Here is a 21,866-nt window from a genome sequence, read left to right on the forward strand (position 1 = left end):
TTTTTACTTTATAAAGTTTCATATTTTTTTAACATATGCAATTATTTTCCATCATTTACAATACAGTAGTTACAATGACACTCCAAACAGAAAAGCAAAGTAAAAAATCAAAACACCAACTTCTGTTTCATGTAATTAGACTTATACAGAAATTAGAAGGTTAAGTAACAACTAGTTAATCACCTAATTTCACAGCTATTTTAAAAAATAACAAAGTGAATAATCCATGTAAGTTGCTAAGTGTTCTATGAAAGAAAGCCATCTTTTGTTTCCCAGTGAGGACAGGAAGCAATGTAGACCAATATATACGTGCTTTCTTTTCTCAGTATGTTTGGTAAGAAAGTATCAGTCACACAGGCCATGGCTGTATGCAAATGTTAGATCAAATTTGCACAAGCAACGTGGTAACACACTTTACCTTTGGATTGAATAAGCTTTATTATTTGACTTAACATTTATACATGTTGATTAAGTTATAAGATGACGGTAGTGTTTACCATAGAAATTCCTGGTAGATGTCATTCCTTATACTGTGTACGGCACCTGAAGTAAATTGGATATATATGATTTTGACCTACATACATAACTTCATTTACCTGTTGTATATAAGCACATTATATAACAGGAGAACTGTGGCACTATTGAACAGAATTCAATATAAAAAGGACCTAAAAAAATTACCAAGCCTAATTTGACCAATAAAGTATTAAGAGAATTACATATCCAAAATGTTTCCCCCACCGATGGGAATCTGGCCTCGGAAGAGTAACCATACTCTTAAGTAGAAAATAAGAAAGTTGCCACTTAAAAATATTCTGTGCTTCTGGTCAAAATGCCACTGTAAAGTCATACTTGAAATGTCCAATCTCAAAACGCGGTTATACACAAAATATAAATTAAGAAATTAAAAAAAAAAAAATCTGGTTCAAAATTGAGAGTAACACCTCTATGTCTATAGACATTCTTTCTATAAGCAACAGAAACAAGGAGTGGGGCCAGAGTCTGTACCCAGTGAGCTGTGTGTGGACAAGCAGGCAGAGCAGGCACTTTTAATCCACGGGGTATTACAAAGACGTAACACGCACCACTGGCCAGATGAGCTGACAAATCCCTCCGTTAAGGTGGCAGGAACAGGACCAAAGCCCAGCTCTAGACACGGGTTTGCTTCCGGCCTCATCAAAGCCTAATCTTCCATTCACATCCCAGTGGAGACACTTGGTCAACTATATATCTTAAATACCATTTGTTTCACCAACAAAAAAATTACTTACAACATCTTTTATTCTAATTAATGCACCGACTGGTACAGATGGAGAGCACAGTGTCTGATGCGCTGGTCTTCTCTGGAGTATAGAATCTTGATTAGGGTCTTTCAAATGTTAACTAACTACCCCTGAAGTGTGGATTCCTGATTAAGGTACTTCAAAAATGTTAACGAAGCACCCCTAAGGTGCAGATTAAATTACTTTGAAGGAAACTACAGACAATATAACACCCCACTCCAGAAAGGAGGCTGTCAAAAGATGTTGCCAAAGGCTACCTGGGCTGTCATTTACATGGAGCTAGGGGGCTTGACAGCCGTCCTGTAGGGATAGTTTCAATTCAAAGGTGGAGCTGAACCCCACATTGCAGTGAGGTTGGAAAGTACAATGAATGTACACTGGTCCCTGCAGAACTGAAAGGGGGAAATGATGGTATGTTTGAGATGGAAGGTAGCGTGGAGGAAGGATGATTAGGATAAAAACCAAAAAAGCAAACACCTGTTCAGTTTCCCTTGGGACAGCACTGAATGTACATTCTCTCTCTTTAGAGCAACGAGGAGTCAAGGAGTAGCCACCTGTGGAGAAGGGGCTACTAAAAACATAAAGGGATACAGCATAAGAGGCAAGGAACACACGAACAAATTCATATTTCATATTCATCTTCAATAATGTATAAGGCTTTATAAGTTCAACTGCCCAAAGAGATAGCATGATGTAGTAAAAGAAGCAAGAACTGGGCATCATGCAATTTTAGATTTGACTATCAACAGGACCACATTCTAACTGTGTAAACGTCTCTCAGTCATTAAATCTTGCTGGACCCCAATGTTTCCGTTTGTAAAGTGGAGTTAACATCTACACAACTGTGTATGTTAAATGAGATAATGTGCTATCAAAACACAAAAACAATCCCCTATTAAGGTAAAAAAAAAATGTACTTTTAAAATTTCCAGCTTTAGGAACTCCCAGATTGCTAGAAACAATGGTAGTTGCTTAGGTCCCCCTTGCTCCATATTTCCTCCAAAAACAACACAGAACAACTAGAAGAACAAATAAAACTCATACAAATCATACCCTCAGGATAACCTGGAAGATAGAAATGGCCCCAAACTCACAACTGTACTAAGAAACACCTAATCCCAGCAAGCCATCTCTCAAGCTTTCGCCCCACTCCTGCTCTGCCACTTGGCTTTGTGGCAAGCAAGCAAGCAAGCAAACGTAAGCTGGTGAAGAACCGTGATGAAGAGACAAGGGAGTTAGTGATGATCCTAAGATTGATGTAAAACTATCACTGAAAGAGACAATGTCCACCCTAAGTTTCAAAATTCCCAAAAAGTATCCAAGTAGATGAGAGCATGGACTACAGGGAAAAGAATTTAAACACAGACAATTTACAGAGGATTTGAGTCCTATAGCCTCTATGGAAGAAATAAGACAAAAGGAAGAGAGATGTGCCCTGTGGCTACTGGATAGTGAAGGGAGAAAGAAGTATAAAGAGAACATTCCGGATCCCACAAGAGAGTCAAAATTCTGAGAACAACCTTCCCCCACCATCAAAACAATGCACTCAAGTATTTGGATTTTGCTATGCTGACGGAAGAGGGAGCCAATGAGCTAGGAATTCTATAAACCACCCCATACCCGTTAACAGGAAAAAAAAAAACAAAAAAAAAAAAACAGAAAAAATGAAGAGATTCATATAAAGGTATGGGGGAGAGGGGAGGATGCGAAGAGCAGTCAATAAATCCAACCCACGTTAAGAGAGGAAAATTCCCTATAATAAAACTATCATGAATAACAAGAAAACTAGATGGCAGCACTTCAGATGGAAGTAATATATTCAAATAAGAATTTGAGGATAAGAAAAGCCACTTTGAGTCAAAATCCCAAAACTAGTAACAGCCATGGGCAAATAAAGGTATAAGAAGAAAGCAGATTAAACTCTGAAAAAAATATGGAAGAAAAAGACTATTATTTCAGACAGGAAGAATAAATTATAAAATACCCAACGGGAAACAGACTCAAAGGAATATTTTATAAAGGATATTGTGGAAATTCAGGGGACCAAAATAGAGAATAAAGGGGATATAAAGACACAAGTAAAGAGACCAAAGAGAAAGCAGTAGAAATGGAAGACAAAGAAAAAAGTAACATATTAGAAGAAAAACAAACAATACAATACTTGAAATTATAAAGCAAAAAATTTTTCATATCTGGAAAAATTAACCACGCTCCCCCCCCCAAAAAAAAACCTAGGGCATATCCTACTAAAACTATTAAGTTCCTAAGTCAAAATCCTCAAGGTCTACAGGATCACAGCTTACAAAGGCAAAAAATCAGTAAGTAAAATTGTAAACTAAGGCATTTATGACCATCTAAGCTGTCCTTTAAGTATCAAGGCTATAGGAAAAGAAAACCAAACAAGGGTGTGAAAGCAGTTAGCCCTTTCTTAGGGAACCTTTTGATACACTTCATGCAACCAAGAGATAAGTGGGAAAACTTTAGCAAAAAAGATGGATCATAAGCATTTAAAATATTTAAGTACAGATTTACGACATAAACAAAACTGGCAGGTGTGGATGGAAGAAAACTAAGACAGGTATGTTGTAAAAAAGTAAACATAACACAACCTATAATTGGCAGAAAAGAAAGGAAAATACAGTCATGTTGCTACTTAAAAGATGAGGACTAAAAAACATCAACAAAAACAGAAATGAGAAAGTGAAAAATTAAAGCATTAAAAAGGGACTAAGAGCATTTTTTCTGAGTTTTTAAAACATTAAATAAACAATCAACGGGACAAAAAAGAATCCCCCTCCTAAGCAAAAAAAAAAAAAAATTGTTTAAAGAGCAAAGAATTAATATCTCAGAGATAAAGAAATATAACAAATATACATATTTATAAAATACTATGATGGAGTTGAGACAAAACATATTAGTCTTATCAATCTATACCAATGGATTCAGCTCTTCTATTTTAAGTAAAGTTTTTCAATCTGAGTCGCAAAGCAAAGCTCAACAATATATACCTATTGTTGATCTAAAAACTAGTAATTTAGAACAGCTAGAAATATAAAATGAACAAAGTATGCCAGTCAAAAGGCATTAACCATAAAGACAAAAAGCACGCACCCTTTAATACCACACGCCACAATTCACAATAAGGCTATAACATTTATGAATACTTATATACCAGAGTAAACAGCAGCCACACCAAAGCTTCAAGAGATGAAGAGACAGGGGAAAAACCCACTAATAGAAAATCTGAATACATCACACAAAAATAAGGAGATAGAAGACCTAAACGACATAATTAAGTAAGGTGGATCCTTTGGAAATATATCAAACTGTCCACCTGATAATAAAGCATGTATATTTTACTTAAGTACCCATGGAGCATTCATAAACACTGATCATATATTAAGTCACAAAGAAAATGTTAAGTTCCCTGAAGTAAAAATATTACCAATACTCTCTGAATCCAACACAGTAAAAGTAGGAAGTATTATAAGAAACAAAACACACACTAAAGACCCTTTTATCTTTGAATGTAAAATTCTTCTATTAAAAACCACTGGGTTTCCATCCCAAAGAGACATGAGACAAAATGATAATGGAAACATTAAATATCAATGTCTATGGGACAAATTTAAAGTGTTACGAAAAATTCCTGTCATTGAACACATTTATCAGTAAAATTTAAAATATATGATGTCCAGGAGACCAACGATGCTGGTGAGGATGTGAAGAAATGGGCACCCTCCTACACTGTTGGTGGGAATGTAAACTGGTACAGCCACTCTGGAAAACAGTGTGGAGGTTCCTCAAAAAATAACAATAGAACTCCCCTGTGGCCCAGCAACAGCCCTGCTAGGGATTTACCCAAGGGATAGAGAAGTGGTGATGCACAGGGGCACATGTACCCCAATGTTCATAGCCGCACTTTCTACAATAGCCAAATCATGGAAGGAGTCTAAATGTCCATCAACTGACAAATGGATCAAGAAGATGTGGTTTATATATACAATGGAATACTACATAGCAATGAGAAAGAATGAAATCTGGCCATTTGTAGCAACGTGGATGAAACCCGAGGGTGTTATACTAAGTGAAAAAAGTCAGGCAGAGAAGGACAGATACCAGATGTTTTCACTCATATGTGGAACAGAAGAAACTTAGCAGAGGACCATAGTTAAGGAGAGGGAGGGGGCAAACCATAAGAGACTCTTAAATACTGAGAACAAACGGAGGGTTGATGGGGGTGGGGAAAAGGAGTGATGGGCATGGAGGAGGGCATTTGTTGGGATGAGCACTGGGTGTTATTTGGAAACCAACTTGACAATAAACTATAAAAGAAAAAAATACACAAAATAAATAAAATACATGATTTCAATGTCTAGATCAGAAGAAAACATAAACCAAAAGAAAGCACAGGAAAGGAAATAAAGATAAAAGCAGAAAATAATGACGTAGAGAACAGAAAAACAGACCTAACCAATAATCAAAACACTGGTTATTTCTTGAAAATAATTTAAAAAAAAACTAACAAAATAGACAAACCACCAGCTACTTTGATCAAGAAAAGGGAACCAGTGCAAATAAAATAAACAAAAAAAATTACATAACCATAAGAAAATACATTAGACCTCTGTATAAATAATATTGAAAAACTAAATGAAATCAATAATTTCCTAGAATAAAATAGATTATTAAAAGTGATCCCAATAGAGACAGAATACTTAAGAAGAACAATTTTCTCAGGAAAAATCTAAGAAAATAAAAAGCAAAAACATGAAAAAAAGTATCAGATCCAAATGTTTTCACAGAGAAATTCCCTAAGTCTTCAAACACTGGAGAACTCCAATGCTCCATAAATTGTTCTAGAACACTGAGAATAAAGAAAAGCTTCCTAACTCCTTCTATGAAGTAAAATATTACACTGAAACCAAACTCCAATATGATTTAGACTGCCGGTGGTATCATTTATAAACATCGATGCAAAAATTCTAACTAAAATATTCATAAATGGAATTCACCACCACATTGAGAAAATAACACGCCATGTTCAAAAGGCATTTTTTCCTAGGGAATGAAAATTGGTTCAATAATAGGAAGTCTGTTAATATAGCACAGTAAGAGATTTAAAGATAAAATAGAAAAAAGTGGATAAAAGACATAATAACAATTCACAAAAAAGTTAAAATGTTCAAACTGACTCCTAATTATAGAAATGGAGATTTTTTTCAATATTTTTTAAGCTTTATTATTTTGAGAGAGAGAGAGAGAGCACAAGCAAGCAGGGAAGGGGCAGAGAGACAGAGACAGAGACAGAGAGAGACAGTCCCAAGCAGGCTCCACACTGCCAGCAGAGTGCGGGGCCCAAACTCATGAACTACGAGATCATGACCTGAGCCGAAATCAAGAGTCGAGTGCTTAACTGACTGAGCCACTCAGGCACCCCAGAGAAACGCAAATTAAACAACACTGTGACACCATCTTCACCTATCAAAAAGGCAAAAATGAAAAGGTCTAACAACACAGGGGCACCGGGGTGGCTGAGGCGGTTAAGCATCTGACTTCAGCTCAGTCATGATCTGAGGCTCATGAGTTCAAGTCCCACATTAGGCTCTGTGCCAACAATTCAGGGCCGGAAGCCTGCTTGGGATTCTGTGTCTCCCCGTCTCTCTCTGTCCCTCCCTTCTCACACTCTGTGTCTCTCTCTCAAAAGTAAATAAACATTCTTCAAAAACTTTTTTGAGTCTAACAACACATTATTTGGCAAGGCTGTGGGGGAAATGAGCACTCACACACTCGTGGCACAACGTGAACTGTACAACTCTTCTGGAGAATTTGGCAATACCAAAAAACTACCGGTGTACTTTTCTTCTGACTGAGCGAACCCCCTTCCAGATCTTTACCCTAATGATACACCTCCAACAATATGAAAATACATGTGCACATTGTTCACTGCATCACTTCTTATAAAAGGCAAGATACTGTAAACAACCTATATACTCCTACATGAGAGAGTTGTTGAACTATAAGTCAACATAATGGAGGATGACGCAGGTTGAAAAATAATAATAATAAAGCAAAATCTATATAAACTAATAAGGAGTGGTTTCCAGGATATATCATAAAGTGAAAACACCCAATTCTAGGAGAGTATCTAACGTAAAATTTCCCTTCCTAGAAGAGAGGTTTGAGAAACACAGGAAGGATAAACCAGAAACCAATGAAATCGATTAGCCACATGGGATGGGCAGAAAAACAGAAAAATGATCAGCATCCATTTAACTCTCCTACATAGTAAAAAGGAAAAGAAATGGCCTAATAAAAACTGGAGAAACAACAGACAATTTACAAGAGACCCAAATGCTTCATATACATGGAAAGATTGTCAATAGCACTAGAAGCCTCAGAAAAGCAAACTAAAAAAAATTAAAACACAGAGTCTGTCAGATTTGTCAAAATCCACTTGCAAAAATTAAAAGTCTAACGAAGTCCATTTAAAGGGCAAGAAAGAAACAAAAGCTCATGCACAGGTCAGAGAAACCTGCATTGGCACAACCACTTTGCGTTGGCACAAAGCTATTTGGTGGGGTGCCTGAGTGGCACAGTCGGTTGGGTGTTCAACTTTGGCTCAGGTCATGATCTCACGGTTCGTGAGTTCGAGCCCCATGTTGAGGGCTCTGTGCTGACAGCTCAGAGCCTAAAGCCTGCTTCGGATTGTGTGTCTCCCTTTCTCTCCTCCCCTGCCCTGCTGGCTCGCGTGCGCGCGCACACTCGCTCGCTCTCTCTCAAAAATAAACATTAATTGAAATTAAAATAAAATAAATAAAAAGCTATTTGGTGAACGAGCTTTAAAATGTAACAACATTCCTGACACATGTATCACATGGCACGCCAGGCCCAGGGCTTCTCACGTTTTAGGCACATGGCATATGTGGAAAATCACTTCTCCAGCACAATGACTTACATACCACAACTAGGGCAAATGGAGGCGGCTGCACGTGGCTAAAGAGAACTTGTCTAGCAATTGTGACTGCCCTAAGACCCACCGAGTTACCCCCCAAAGGCTGAAGGGCCCAGTATCTCAGTTATATCTACAACCCATTCCCAAGAGATCAGTGGTTGGGGAAATTCTGCCCTACAGAAATACGTACAGACATACTCATTCCTATAAAGTTCCTAATAATGAGAAAAAACTGCAAACTTATAACGTGCCTACCTATAGAAGAATGGATAAATTGTGATTATACAAAAAAATGTATATGGTAGTTAAAACTAATAAATGAGCTATATTGTAACATAAGAAAACATAGAAGATGCAATGTTGAATTTAAAACCCAAGCATTAAAATGATACATATCATAGTATATAATTATAAGCAAATTTAAATACAAACTGGAATCAAATAAACACATAAGTTATACTATTTAAGCCCTAAAATACTCAAAATAATATGCTTCATATATATAAACATACACAATATATAACATTCACAAATATACACATATATAAATATATAAACTACATCTATTGTTTCTATATTTACAAATACACAACATATACATTTTCACACACGCAGGAAAAGTATGCAAACATAAAGGAAAAGGATCCAGAACAGTTTCAAAGTAGTAGTTTCCTCTAAGGTAGAAGAGAGAAAGGAATTGAGGGAGAATTCATGCATTCACAGGGGGCTTCAACTGTACCTGTAATTTTTCTTTAAAGAATCTGAATCAAATACGGAAAAATATTAAGATTTATTAATCTAGTGGGAAGTACATGATGATGGTTACATTCATCTCCAATATGTGAATAACATATTATTCATATTTAATAAATGTATTTTAATTAGCCCTGGCCTTGCTTTGTTTTTTACATTTATAAATATCTGAACTATTAATTCTATTATGCCTCCCTTGTGCATAGTCCTCAGCTCTAGGGGCACCTGGATGGCTCAGTTGGTTGACCATCCAACTCTGGATTTCGGCACAGGTCAGGATCCCAGGGTCATGGGATCAAGCCCTGCATCAGGTTCCACGCTGAGCATGGAGACTACTCTAGATCCTCTCTCTCCCTGTTCCTCTCTTCCCCACTCTCTCTCTATCCCTAAAATAAAATCAGATAAAACTATAGTCTTCAGTTCTATTTATGATTAATCATAGATACCGACAAAGATATTTATTTTTGAGACAGAAACAGAGCATGAGTAGGGGAGGGGCAAAGAGAGAGGGAGACACAGAAGCAGGCTCCAGGCTCTGAGCTATCAGCACAGACTTGAACCCACGGGGCTCAAACCCATGATCCATGAGATCATGACCTGAGCCGAGTCAGATGCTTAACCAACTGAGCCACCCAGGCGCCCCTCAACCAAGATATTTAATAGTCAATGAAGGATTCTTTAGGAACAACTGGTTTAAAATGCCAAGGAAGGCCCCAACCTCAGGACAGAAGTAACTCAAAAAGTGTCCTATTGTTTTGGAGAACCTTCATTATTCTAGACACGTGAGTTGCAGGAAGAAAAATTTCATATCCTTTTATGTTAGGATTCATAGCCCCCACCCCAAGAAGAGAAAATTTAAATATCAAATCCTAAATTTTTAAGAAAAATATCAAGTCACAGAACAAGGCTGTATGGAATAAAATGCACATAAGAAAACAGCAGCATAAGAAAAAATTCAATTTAATTTGCGCTCTCTTTGGGTTTTATTGCTTAACCTACGCTGGCACCAAAAAGAAAGGAAGTAAGAAGTCCAGTCATTACAGTTATATTCACAGCAATCCCAGCAGGAGTGTGCATAAAATGAATAAAGAAGCCACAAATGAAATGCCCGTGTACCCAGGAGTAATTGCTCAGTCAAAACGTTCCAAAGGCAGTGTGCCAAATGAAAGGACATACTGAGAATCCGAAAGCTTAAACCAACATTTTACTACAATTATTGGCTTTTCTCCACACTTCTCCCATCCTTTCACCTAAGTTATAGTTGAATTACGACATCTAAATTAGACATTAGTTTCCGGTACATTATAAAATAGTGTGACTGATGAGAAATAGGAGAAAGGCTTGCAAAATACATTTCTTACTTCTTGAGCGTGGGAACAGCATGACGCTACCTTCCAACAAGTACCATCTGGTGAACCTGGACTCAACCTCTGTGGATGGAATAGGTTTATAAAACGAGTTTTGAAAAATAAGACCTGATGGGGCCCCCTGGATGGCTGAGTCGGCTGGGCGTCTGGTTTCAGCTCAGGTCATGATCTCACTACTTGCGGGTTTGAGCTCAGCATCGGGCTCTGTGCTGACAGCTCAGAGCCTGGAGCCTGCTTAAATTCCACGTCTCCCTCTCTCTTTGCCCCTCCCCCCTCATACCCTGTCTCTCTCAAAAATGAATAAACATTTAAAAAATAAAATAATACACCTCATTAACTAGAGTGTATAAGCAATTTTTCAAATATTTACTGCAAACTGCCTGTTCATGGGTTTGCCTATTTTTTTTTATAATTTCACATTTCCATATTTTTGCTTATTAGCTTGTTTTACTGATTTATAGAGATTCTTTATATATTCTGGATACTTAACCTCTGTTGGACAAATGCAAATCTTACCATGTTTGAGGACTCTTCCATAAAATGCCTGTCATGTGTACAGTTCTTGAAGATTTCATTTGAATGAAGAAAGTCATTTCTTCACTAACATGCAGGAAAGCTAAATGGATGCTATTTTTCTCTCAGTGGGTTTCTTGCGTCTGCCAATCTGTCCCTTGATTTTACATTTTATAATTAATTTTTTTTTAATTTTTTAGTGTTTATTTTTGAGACAGAGACAGAGCGAGAGCAGGGGAGGGGCAGAGAGAGAGGGAGACACAGAATCCGAAACAGACTCCAGGCTCTGAGCTCTCAGCACAGAGCCGGATGTGGGGCTCAAACTCACAAACTGAGATCATGACCTGAGCTGAAGTTGGACGCTTAACCGACTGAGCCACCCAGGTGCCCCAATTTTTTAATTAATCATGTATACACATATACAGTTCTGCATAACCTAAGTATTTAATAGCGTGAAAAATGACAGATATAAAAATAGCCGCCATCATCGTGACAATCGTAGCTGCCCAGCCTCACACGACTGCTGCCTCAGTTGCATGATGCAACACGTTTTACAAACCATGTCAACTACCAGAAAATCTCACAGAAGCCACTCGCAACTCTACCCTTAAGTAAGACACTTGAAAAATGACTCGTTTGCAAACAATCAAAATTCTTGTTTAATTAATAATAATCTGAAAGTCCTTAGGACTCACCTCCAACCCTAATTTATAGCACCCCAATGAGACATCAGTTCTATCCGGGGATTCCCTACTGGAACTTCCTCTATAAAGATGTCAGTTCTAATGGATTACACCCTCAATCCCACTATTTCACAAGATGAGAAGGGAGTTTTAAAAGCCTATGTTAAATTCCCTGCTGAAAATGACTATTACTTTCAAGGCTGACTTGCAGGGCACTTCACAAGTAGACTCATAGGATTTACTGTTCATTAAGAATAAGAAAATATCTGCCCTTTATTTATAGTGTATTTCATCAGCCTCTCGCTTTTATAAGTACTTAGTAACATTTTATGCGGTTCTCTACATAATTTTCATCTTCTTCATTTATACAACCCCCTTTAGTAATATGACCCAGATTAATACAGCCCTAAAGACTAGGACTGCAGTGGTTGAAAAAAAGACTTCACACATAATTTCAAAAAAGTCACAATTTTACATATTGGCTCCTCAAGACAACTCAAGTCAAAGTAAGCAGTGCAGACTAAGCAGAGTAGTTGTCCCCAAAGACTATCTGTGTCCTAACCCCCAGAATCTGTGAATATATTACATGGCAAAGGTGACTTCATAGATGTGACTAAGGCTAAGGACCTTGAGCTGGGAAGAACAGCCAGAATGATCCAGGTGGAATCAATCTATCCCTTCTTCAAAGAGGAAGGGAGAGGCAGAAGGGTGGGTCAGAGAGATGTGACTCAAGAAGGAGGTGACACACTGTCACTGGTTTTGAAGAGAGAGGAAGAGGTCGACAAGGCTGAGAAAGTGGCAGCCTCTAGGAGCTGGGAAAGGCGAGGAAGTGAGCCTCCTGGAGGGCCTCCGGAAGGAACACAGCCCTGGGAGACCCGTACCGTACTGCTAGCCTTCAAAACCGTAAGATGGTAAATTTACGTTGTGGTGACTTGTTGTGGGGTAACAAGGGAAAACCAATACTCAGAGCATACCTAGCTTTCTGGCAGGAAAACAGACTGGCGAGAAGAGCGTATTCCGGAATCCAGCTCCTCACCTCAAGTCACAGATCTACTACTTGGCAGCTACGTCAAATTAAGCCAGTTATTGACCTCTCAATGCCTCGGATTTTCTCAGCTGTAAAATGGAGACATTATAACAGTACCTACCTACAAAGACTGTAAAAGGACTAACTTAGCTAATTCACGTGAAGCACGGATCATTTTACATACAGTACACACTAACCACATCTTAATTACTATTATCATGCATCTCCATCAGTAATATTTCAACCACTTTCTCTTTCGATCACCCACAGAAAAATCATAAGATCAAAAGTCTTTTAAGTAGTCAAAGAAATGAGCCCTTCTTTTTTTTTTATACTTTTAAATGTTTACTTTATTTTTAGAAGGAGTGACAGAGCAGGAGTGGGGGAGGAGCAGAGAGAGAGGGGACACAGAATCCGAAGCAGGCTCCAGGCTCTGAGCTGTCCGCAGAGCCCGATGCAAGGCTCGAACCCACGAACTGCGAGATCATGTCCTGAGCTGAAGTCAGATGCTCAACCAACTGAGCCACCCAGGTGCCCCAGAAATGGATCCTTCTAAAAAGAAAGCTTTGAGCTTCTACAAGCAGTCTCCATGATGGTCCTAGCTCCGCTCACTCAACATCTGGCTCTTCAAGAGTTGTCCCCAGTAATGAAGTCTGCAGAAGTCAAAGTGTCACCATGAACTCCACCAAGTGAGAAACACTAACTACAGGACCTGACAGAAAAAGTGCTCATCAAAGAGTAAGCTATCTTGTTAAAAATAATAGATGGAGCAAAATTCGTTTCTACTTAAATTTGCCATAATTGGCATGTTTTCAACTTACTTGATATTTACACAGTCCTTTTCATTTGCAAAATGAATTCTATAAATTCTTCCTAAACAATTAAAATTTTTATTTTAATGGCCATTGACTTGGCAGCCTTTATGTAAATTGATATAATCAGGCTAAGCAATGATGATTCACATTATAAACACACAAAAATAGAACAATAGATAATTTTTCCTCAAGGTAGAGGGAAAAAACAAATCAAAAGTATAAATATATATTGTGTTTCATAATTCCACACCCTACAACAGCTCAAAGCAGTGTCAAAACTCAAAGAACAGCAACACTACAACAGACAGAGGAAGAAAACAAAACTTCTCAGCTCCAGGAAGAGCACAAACCTTGTAAAGTGTCATAATAAAAATAAGTGTTGGGGCTTAAAACAAAAAAAAAATCATTAAGTAGACTAACAGTAAAATCTATTATAAAATAATTTCTACACTTTTCCTACAGTAAAAGCAATAAACTTCAAGATTCCAAGCCTAAATATCCTTAAAACTTAATTAAATGATATTTTAAAAGGCAACTAAATATGCTCCAGCAACAACAATATACAGTCAGGCTCTCAAAAAGAAACTCTTTCAATTAGTTGCATAAAATGTAATGACTGAATCCAAATTATTTTCTACCTTTCTATCTTTTCATTATTTCAACTCTACAGGACTATAGAAATAGTAAGAACTCTAAGAAATGACTTAAGCCTGCAAAGCCAGTGATAATCGACATTACTTATTCCTTAAAAGGCACTGAGGATTTTAGCTGTGACTAGAAGGCATGTCTCACAAAAACATGTCATCTCCTTCTCCTCAATCCAGAACTGCAATAGTTGAAGGGCTCTTTGCAGAGAGCCAGAGACAATCTGGCCATGCTAAGCTGAACCCTCCGACAGGGCAGATGTGAGCCATGCCACAAGAATTCCCCTAAATCTGCATGAAATTCAAAGTATACCCTCCCTTTCCAACTTTAAATACAGGCCAAAATGGCCCTCCGTTGTCTTATTCAACAGAATAGTAGGTAGCCCAAGAAGAAACATAGTTAGCTCGTGGATATGACCTCAAAGGGTCAAACCCTCCATAAGGTTACGTGCATGAGTGTGTGTGCATATCCACACGCAAGCACATGTGGAAGTGGAGAAGCCACTGGCAGATACAAGGAATCAGTATAGAGGACACAGGATAGAGGTCACACACTCAGAAGCTCGCAAGAACCAGACAGGGAATGTAACAGGTGTAGCGGCTGGGTACAAGCTAACAGAGACAACAGAGGTTATAAAAAAGGAAAAAAAGATAATGCACCAAAAAGCATTCAAATTCTACTTCAGAAAAACAAACAGCGCCGGTCACATAAAGCATGACTTCATCTGGATTCAGGACACAGGCCAGACTCAGCTGCCAGTTTTCAAAGCGGATACCGCAATAGGACCAGCCAACCATCTCCTTACTCCCTCTGAGGGTGACAAAGAGCTCATCAGAGGCTCCAAGGCACTAACCCCAGGACCTCCCACTCCTGACTCCCCAGGCTTCCCCAGCTCTCTTCTCTCTGCCCTACTCTAGGATTATGAAAAGAAGCTGAGTGGCTAATGAACTAAAAACTTACCACTTGAGCTTCCAGGAGTAGAATACTGAGAGGCATCGAGGAATTTTCGAGGCGTAGGAAGGTTGGTAACATCAATCAGAGGAACAGGAGAAGCATCTTTTATAAGGGAGCTAAAAGGGATAGGTAGAGTAGTCAGTTACCACTTTCTCCAAAACCAACCAAAGTCCCACTACATGCCCTCCCCTGAGACTTCTTTTTGTCATGAGCCCTCTACGCTGTGACCACAGAGAGGGGCTTGAAGATGTAGTCTAAGGGTTCCAAGTATTTAAAATGTTACTTTGTCTTATTTCAGTGCTAGGTTTAAAAACATTAGTGTAAATATGTTCTGGATCATCCAGAGGATTACCTTACAACAAAATGATGCCATGTAGTTTCAGGACCCTTTGTGGTTTCTGTATTAAAATTCATTCATCAGCAAAGGAAGATCAAATGTCACCATGAGAGCTGAAGGCTTAAGTAGCTGAGCTTTGTTTAACTTGTGTTTTCAAGCTGGAGTTTTTGACATATTCTGGGAGCTCGCTACATTCAGCTTCCTTCCAAAGAGGTTCATAAATGTCATCAAATTGAGAACCACGACAATAAAAGATGATTTAAGGAACTCAAACAGCTTAATTCAGTATTTGATTACCTATTTCACCTTTTTCAAAAAGGCCTGGCACCTCATCTTATGATTAACTTTAGCATCTCCAAAATAAACACATTAATTTTAAATGACACAAAGACTATAAAAAACAATGAGATTTTCAAGTGAATCCCCACTTCTAGCCATCTGTTAAGTGAAAGAAGTAGGCAATTCCAAGGCAAGTAACACCTGTGTTCTTCTACGCAAGAAACTGAACCATCTATGGGACACCTGGCTGGGTCAGTCAAAAGAGCATGCTACTCTTTTGTGTTGTTGTTTCTTTTTGAGAGAAAGAGAGAGAGAGAGAGAGAGAGAGAGAGAGAGAGAGAGAGAGAGAGAGAGAGAGAGAGAGAGAGAGAGAGAGAGAAGTTAGGGGGAGGGGCAGAGAGAGAAGGAGACAAAATCTAAAGCAGGCTCCAGGCTCTGAGCTGTCAGCAAACAGCCCGATGTGGGGCTCAAACTCAGGAACCGCGAGACCATGACCTGAGCCAAAGTCAGATGCTTAACTGACTGAGCCACCCAGGCGCCCTAGAAGAGCACACAATTCTTGATCTCAGGGTCGGAAGTTCAAAACCCACACTGGGTGTGGAGAGTGTTAAAAAATAATAATAATAAACTTTAAAAACGGAAGGAGGAAGGTAAGGAGGAAAGAAGGGAGAAAAGAAAGGAAGGAAGAAAGGAAGACACTCAATTATCTAACATTCTGCATCTACAACAGAAAGCTTCTCTTAGTTCCAGGGGCAGACAGGGTCAAAGACACAATCCTCACCTCTTTCCAGTCCCGTAAACAACATCAGTAGTGGCAGTGGCCACCTGGCTAACCCTGGAAGTGACTCTCATAGAGGTTGTAAACAGATGGCAGGCAGAGTGGGGGAGTGGGGACAAGACCACGCCTTAAGGAAAGCTTTCTCCAAATGGGAAAGTCACGTTCATTTTTAATATCTGCCACCCTCCCCCACCCACAGTGACATATCCCCATCTCCCTCCCAGCACTCCTTTTGGGTCCAAAGTGCTAAGTATGTATCTTTAATCTAATAAACGTATGCATGTTCTTTCAGAAAGCTCTGAAAAACAAACTTTACGTTAAAGGGCAGAATCATCACTTCAGGTATTATTTTTATCAAGGGCTAATAATGTGTGAGCTATTGTCCCAGGCCTTGAGGATAAGTGACAATTACTAAGTTCTCCCTTCTCATGGACTACAGGGGAAAGACGGAACCAATAATTCAAACAAGTCTTCCACATCTAAGTGTTGGGCACAGACTTCAGCGCCAAGGACGCAAGTACAAACACCGTATGAGCAAAACCAAACTTGGCCCATTTCCAGCTCTTGGACCCACTTGCAGACTAACAGCAAACCCCAGGTATAAGATACAAAAGTAACAAAGATAACATTTACCTGGCATTAAATGGACATAGTTCCCATAAATCCTGTCCTCCAATATTAAGCTATTAATTTCCTATTTGCCTAAACTATCCTAAGAAACAGAGCCTTCAAAGCCAGGGATTGGTCACAATACTTTGTTTATAAAATCAATCAGAGCACAGATGTAGCCAGTCATCATTTACAAGCTGACCACTGCTCTTGTCTCCGTTTCTCCCTCAGCTGCCTCATCTCCCCTCTTGCCTGCATTCGCTCACAGCTGCAAAACTAGCCCCATGTGCCCCCTCCCCCGGAGACATGAGCTCAATCACCAATGTGTATAGTGCTGCTACTCAGTATTAAGAAAAAATTCAGTCCAATTCTAAATGATAGGAAAAAGATGTAATACATTTCACAAATGTTTCTGTAACAAAAATGGACAGGTTATTTTTAGAGCATTGATAAATGAAAGTATCAATTAGCAGGAATGATCAGGTGTAGAGCTGGGATACGTTAGTATCTACTTGTAAGCAGCGATGTGTGTATATATATGAGTATAATACACACTTACATAAACACAGATGGGTACGAGCTTCACTCCTAAATTAAAACCTGTAAGTATTTTCTCAATTTTAACCTAAAAATGTGTTTTCAGTTAAAAACAGGGTAATATATGGCTTGCCATTTTAACTTTGAAAAACATAACCTACTGACTTTATTATGGGAGCCAAAAGGGTTCTCGAACTCCATCAATAAATTCTTAGAAAGTCAATGTACTGCAAAATATTTTCATAGACTCATCTCTCTGAAATTTTCCCCTGGGCTTCAATTTTCTCCTTTGTGAACACTAACCCAAAGGCAAGTCACTCTGGAAATGACTTTTGGTTTTTCTCTTGTTCCTTAATGAAAGGACTTAGTCTCAAGAGTTCAAGAGAAAGCGGGCACACCTATTCATTCAGTTACTAGAGACAGGAGGCTCCAGAGAAAGGGGGTGCTATTATAGAATACTGCCTTTAAATAGGATGTACCTCCATTTCCATTTCAGACATGAAATTTAAATAGTATATATCTACATTTCCATTTCAGAAGAAATTAAGTTGAGCAAGTATTAGTACCTCCAAAGGGTTCTGAGTATCTCTGAGGAAGTATTTTTGAAAACAGAAAATACAATCAAAATTAGATTGTTCTTATCAAGTTTGTAATTATTATGAATGCCCTGAACTGCCTTATTTTTAAAGAAACATTGGTAGAATTTATTTTTCTTTTTAAATACATATGATTACAAATTTTTTAATGTTTATTTACTTTTCAGAGAGAGAAAGACAGATACAGTGGGAGCAGGGGTGGGGCACTGAGAGGGAGACTCGGAATCGGAAGCAGGCTCTGTCAGCGCAGAGTCCAACGCGGAGCTGGAATTCACCAACTGCAAGATCGTGGCCTGAGTTGAAGTCGAATGCTCAACCAACTGAGCTACCCAGATGTCCATACAAATTTTTATTTTAAATTCATCTAGAGTAACTCATAGCTGAGTTGTAAAAGAGAGCTGGCATTCATAAAATCCTTTCCAGCGTAAGACAGTCCCCCCCACAATTACTAACTGCATGTTAGTAATTGAGTGGGGTTTGCTATTGACTAACCACCCGGTGGCAAATAGGAAAATGATAAAGCTAACTATACCAAAACCATTCCCTACCACCATAACCCTCAACACTGTCAGGCCATGAACCATCCATCCATCTAGTCAGGATCTACTTACATGTGCACACACTGTGAAAAGTTTGGGTCTTGTGGGGTCCTTTTAAAGAAGGATTAATTAGAACTTCTTTCCATTCCTTCACTTAACAATATGTCCAACTATGTCCAAAATTCATGGGGGCAGCTCTTTTGGCTGATTTTATGGTCAAACTACAACTTGACTGAGGTGAGCTGAGCTGTTAGTTGTAAATCTAGTAACGACTACATTCACCTCTATCACCTCAACACCTGGCACAGTACCCGCAAAGAGCAAGGGTTTGTACAAGTTTGTTATGTCAAACTGAGCTGAGGAATAGCTGTGAAAGATACTATGCCCTTAGTCAGAAAATGTAGCTGAACAATGAAACAGGGGAATGGCTGGCAAAGTAATTCTCTATCATCCTAAGATCGGCCTGAATATACAGAAAGAGTAATGAATGCTTCAGAGGGTATAAAAGTCAAAAACAGTCATGTTCTCAAATGATAGATCAAGAGCGAAGACACGTAATACAAAAAAAGTGAAATTAGGCAAAAAGGGAAAAAAGAAGAGAAAAAGAACTGAAAGATAACAAAGAAAACAAATAAAAATTTAGAAGACAAAATAGGAAATAACACAACAGGGTCCTGTACTCTCCTTATACCCCCACAGAGAAATATGGAAACTAAAATCCATCAGGCTCAAATAGCCTCCTCTATGAGCCAGAGAGCATCCAAGGAAACAAGGTAGAGTCAAGTATTAACCTAGGATGCAGAAAGTAAATGGATTAACTTAAAAAAATAACTTTTTATTGATTTTATCAGTTTATGAAGGTATTAAAGGTTTTTTTAAATATATGTTTAAAAAAATAATCTACTAATATAATTATACTATAGCACTTTCCAGAACATTTAACGGAAAGGAGTCTTCTCTGTCCATCCATCCCCACCCCTCTACATAGACACGCATTCATACATACAAAAACGTACAAGTGCTCTTTTTCAGCACTGTTTGGATCATCCTATATAGAATTTTAAATCCTAGTTTTTCATTTCAGCAGTAAACATATTGCTATTTCATTAAAAGTAATCTTCAAAAGCATCAATAATTATGTTACTACTGAAGTAATAACACATGCTCATGATGAATACATTCACAGTCCTGCGGGCATGAACTAAGTCCTTATTTCTTATTTCCTAGCCACCATTTCCATTTCTCATAGGTAATTCCTTAATCAGCGTCAATATTATCCTTCCAGGAATTTTCTCTATAGAAATATCTAAACATTTATGTCCACACATAAAGGATACATATTTAAATATACATTCTCTCAATTCTTACACAAATAGGTTCATCCTGGATGTACTGTTTTTCAACTGGCTTTTTTTAGACCCAAGAATATATCTTAGAAATCTTTCCCTATCAGCACAAAGAGATCGTTCTCATTTATTTAAAAATTACATGGCATGGATACGCCATAATTCATTTCCCTACATGCCTCTTGGTGAACATCTAAATTGTGTACTTTTTGTTGTTCTTACCAATAACATTCCAATGACTGTTTTGTTACATATATTTTTATGATACACTACTATTTTTGTAGGATACAGGCCAAGAGAACCTCCTCCACACATATTCTTTTTATTTTTTCTAATGCTAGTAAAGTTTTAGCTTGTGATTTTTAAACTGAGAGTTTTTTGTATATAATAACAAGTAGGCATCTACATTTATTTTTCTTTAGCCAAAAGTCTCAACGCTAATTTCTACGCAGCCATCATTCCCTCTTCTTACTTGGATTATTGTTAAAAAATATTAAAGTCCCAAATATCCTGTATCTGTTTCTAAATTCTTTTTTGCTATACTAATCTGATTTGTTTTTTAATATTTATTCATCTTTGGAGACAGAGAGTGAGTGAGGGAGGGACAGAAAGAGAGGGAGACACAGAATCTGAAGTAGGCTCCAAGATCCAAGCTGTCAACACAAAGCCCGATCTGGGGCTTGAACCCATGGACCATGAGACCATGACCTGAGCTGAAATAGGACGCTTAACCATCTGAGCCACCTAGGCAGCCCTCCAATCTGATTTTCTATTTGTATACTTGTTTTGATTAGTTTTATAACACATTTTAGTATTAGATAAGAAAAGCCTCCCTTATCACCTCCCTTCAATTTTTTTTTAAATAGTTCTTATTTATTTATTCTTCTATGTGAACTACAGATCGGACAATTTCAAAGCAACCCAACTGGGATTTAACTGGAACTGACATCTCTGAGTTAAGAACATGGAAGGACTCCTCAACTATTCAGGTCTTGTTTCATATCCATCAAATACCATTTTTATTATTTTTTCCAGGTAGCCATGTAACTTCCTTTTATTACACCTATTAGTTGTCTATTTCTACTTCAAAAATACTTACGTGCCTTCGTGCAATTTGTTTTGTTTTGTTTTGTTTTCTACAAGAGTAGAAATTTGTTGTTGGGTGTTTATGTGTTTGTTTTTGGATACCACCAGTTGGAACAGCCTTTGTATTTGGAAAGACCATCAATTATCTAGATCAATGCAAAAAAGAAAGAGGGCCCAACTTTCTAGTGGAAAAGCTGAAGGAGGCCAGACATGTCTCAGGTTCAACAAACTGATGCTTCTACTCAGGACTTTGAATCCTGAAGAGATAAGGACAGATGCAGGGACACTTAGGGGACACTGGCATGAGTGCAGACTCCAGCAACTGCAGGCATGGGGACAGTAGCACAACCCAACCAGCCCCCTCCCTGCGCTTGTCGAAGGCGTACACTCAGCTGCCTCATCTCTCCTGGTCCCTCCTAGGTGGTAGAGCCTGATCACACAGCCTTCTTCCCTTCAGCTCTGTGACCTACCTTACCACTGTCTACGTAATTCCTTTCCTTCTTTGAGTTGTCCGGATTGATTTCTGCTACTTGCAACCTAAAATATTGGCTAATAAAGCATCCTTTGTACCAGAGACTATTTTATTTGCTTCTCCTCTAGTGATTTTCAATAGAAATCTGTAGGGGTGTCTGGGTGTTCAGGTGGTTGAACATCCAACTCTTGATTTCAGCTCAGGTCATGATCTCACGGTTCAAGGGATGGAACCCTCTGTCGAACTCTGCACTGGCAGCACAGAGCCTGCTTGGGATTCTTTCTCTCCTCTC

At 38.4% G+C, this 21,866-nt stretch overlaps 1 protein-coding gene across 3 annotated transcripts in view; it reads right to left on the minus strand.

The window, feature by feature from the left end:
- The window catches only part of EXOC4 (exocyst complex component 4), a 734,942-nt gene that overhangs the window by 657,687 nt on the left and 55,389 nt on the right, over positions 1-21,866 (minus strand). For all 3 annotated transcript variants that reach the window (XM_029923156.1, XM_029923167.1, XM_029923170.1), the window contains exon 5: positions 15,002-15,111. In XM_029923156.1, the coding sequence (XP_029779016.1) occupies positions 15,002-15,111 (110 nt within the window). The remainder of the gene's footprint in view (positions 1-15,001; positions 15,112-21,866) is intronic.

The sequence above is a fragment of the Suricata suricatta genome, chromosome 2 (genome assembly GCF_006229205.1).
Source record: "Suricata suricatta isolate VVHF042 chromosome 2, meerkat_22Aug2017_6uvM2_HiC, whole genome shotgun sequence".
Classification (NCBI taxonomy): domain Eukaryota; kingdom Metazoa; phylum Chordata; class Mammalia; order Carnivora; family Herpestidae; genus Suricata; species Suricata suricatta.